This window comes from Impatiens glandulifera, chromosome 3, assembly GCF_907164915.1.
Source record: "Impatiens glandulifera chromosome 3, dImpGla2.1, whole genome shotgun sequence".
NCBI lineage: Eukaryota > Viridiplantae > Streptophyta > Magnoliopsida > Ericales > Balsaminaceae > Impatiens > Impatiens glandulifera.
This window is the reverse complement of record NC_061864.1, coordinates 7465610-7468040: the sequence shown is the minus strand read 5'-3', so window position 1 is coordinate 7468040 and position 2431 is coordinate 7465610. Positions and strand designations below refer to the sequence as shown.

Sequence of the window (2431 nt, the reverse complement as noted above, 5' to 3'; positions counted from 1 at the left end):
TATATATTATATTATTGAAAATTAAAATAGAAATTTAATAAAATAAGATACAATAAAAATGAAAAGTAAAAAATGATATATTTTTTTTATATAGGAAGCTAGCATGACCCCAACATTCAAACTCATGACATTGAGTTTTTTAAAAAGACTCTTCGCACTTGAACTATCTTAATGAGTTAAAATAAAAATAAAATAATAAAAAAACGTATTCTTTTACCTGCTTCAAAAACATGTATGCTAAATTAACTGTCTTTAATTACTTCTTATAAAAGATGATGTTAATATTTTACAAATTCTGCATTCATTATTTATATATAGATTATAGACCAACAAAAGTCAAATAAAGGTCATACTAATTAAAGTAATAGTTAGGCCTACATAAAACAACAAACACACATCCAAAAATGATAAACACCAAATCACAATTTTCAGAACATTAATAATACCAAGAGCCACAAAACATTTTGAATATTCTTTGGTGAATACTCTGAAAGAAGCAGTTTAGTGAAGTACACATGTGTAAACATTCCACAAATAATAACCATGAACTTTTCATGTCAAATATTATCCCATTAAAAGTATCATTTATAGAGGCAGATGCTAAAATAAAATGTGTTTGATTACCACATTAAAATTCAGGCAAATTAATGCATGCCCTTTACTCGTTAAAATCAGTCAAAAATAAATAATCTAAAAGTGATTTTCTTTTCTTATATTTGGTGTGAAATGTGCTATTGAAAATTAATAAAATATTGTGTTAAAGAAAATGGATCACAATTTTTTTTTAAAAGGGACAAAAATAGGGATGTTGCTTTAATACTTTGTGACTCCTTCAAAATGCTTAAAAAGACAAATATAAATAAAATGCTTTTTGTTTACTTGTTTGTTTGTTTTAGCAGACAGACAATGTCTTCAAACAGTAATAGAAGCAGAAATCAAAATAATCTGTTCACTGGAAATGTTCTTATTAATCAGCCAAATCAATTCAACTTCCTGGAAACTTCCCAAAAAGACAGAACAAAAAAAAAAAAAAGGTACCATTTTGTTTTGTTCATCGTGTTTTTTTTAATGAGAAAACAACAAGAACAACCGAAGCTAGTTTATTTCACAGAATTGTAAGAAAATCTTGAAAATACTCTTCCAAAGTTCCTTTGTAAAAAAGGGTTACTTGGAGGTATTCATCATATTATTCATACTCTCATATATATATATATTAAGATTCTCTCTTGCCAAAAGGGAAAAAGGATAAAAGAGAATTTAGTTAATTCATCATCATATATAGCTATATTAATTAATAGGACTTTCCTCCTTATATAAAATTTCAGGAAGAATCCCGATCCTCTGAACTGACTGATCATGCATCAGGATTCAATATATGTTGAAGATCCATCCATCCATCGATCGATCGATCGATTAACACACTAAACTAGATTAATTATATATATATATATATATATATATATATATATATATATCTTCATTCTTCAACAGAACGAATCTCTCCCCCGTTAATCATCCATGGATGCCCTGTTTTCATCAATCAATCAATCACATCAAGATTAGCAAAATTATTTCTACAAATAATTACAATCAAATATAATCTAGACTTACTCAGAACTTGTTCAGCTGATAGTCGTCTAGAAACATCTTTACAGATCATCTTCCTTAAAAGATCCTTTGCTTCAGATGATACCGATCTGAAATTCCTCGGCGGAAATCGAAGATTCCCGCGCAACACAGCTTCAAACGTCTCCGTCGATGACTCGCCATAGAACGGCGGTACGCCGGAGAGCATTATGTATAAAATTACGCCGGCGCTCCAAACATCAACCTTCTCATTGTACTCTCTTCCTAACAGAATCTCCGGCGCGACGTAGTACGGCGTTCCGACGACTCCGGTCATCGTTCTGCCTTCGGCGATTCCGAACCATTCGGCCGATCCGAAGTCGGCGAGCTTCAATCTGTTGCGAGAATCGAATAATACGTTGTCGGGTTTGATATCGCGGTGAGCGATTCCCATGCGATGGCAGTGAGCTATAGCGGCGATTAGTTGGTGGAAAATGAACGCTGCGTCGGATTCTGAGAACGTGCGTTTGGAAGAGAGTCTGTCGAAGAGGTCGGCGCCGTCGCAGAGGTCGGTTATGATGTGGAGGAAGTGATCGTCTTCGTAGATTTTGTGGATTTGAAGGACGTTTGTGTTGCCGTTGCCGGCGCCGCCGCCGGAGGAGGATAGGAGGTGGAGAATTTTGGGTTCTTTGTCGATGCAATCGCGATCGATTGGATCGGAGAGAAGGGTTTTGTCGATTGATTTGCAGGCGAAGGATTGGCCGGAGATCGGATCGAAGCAACGGTAGACGACTCCGAAGCGACCTCGGCCGATCTGTTCGCAGAGTTGGTATTCGTTCTTGAGACTTGAGAACATTTCTGTTTT

General features: G+C 34.8%; 1 protein-coding gene across 1 annotated transcript; it reads right to left on the bottom strand.

Annotated features, from left to right (window-relative positions):
• Positions 1-1126: 1126 nt before the first annotated feature.
• Positions 1127-2431, bottom strand: LOC124930908 (phosphoenolpyruvate carboxylase kinase 2-like). Its single transcript, XM_047471276.1, has 2 exons — positions 1612-2431; positions 1127-1527 (listed from the first exon to the last, which is right to left on the bottom strand). The coding sequence occupies exons 1-2, from the start codon at positions 2420-2422 to the stop codon at positions 1478-1480; spliced, it is 861 nt and encodes a 286-aa protein (XP_047327232.1). The 5' UTR covers positions 2423-2431; the 3' UTR covers positions 1127-1477.

Bases quoted from the DNA above. Each gene is read 5' to 3' on its own strand.
- LOC124930908 (XM_047471276.1), bottom strand. From the start codon at position 2,422: ATGTTCTCAAGTCTCAAGAACGAATACCAACTCTGCGAACAGATCGGC. The intron at 1,528-1,611 runs GTAAGTCTAGAT...TGATGAAAACAG, and splicing joins ATCAGCTGAACAAGTTCTGA to GGCATCCATGGATGATTAAC.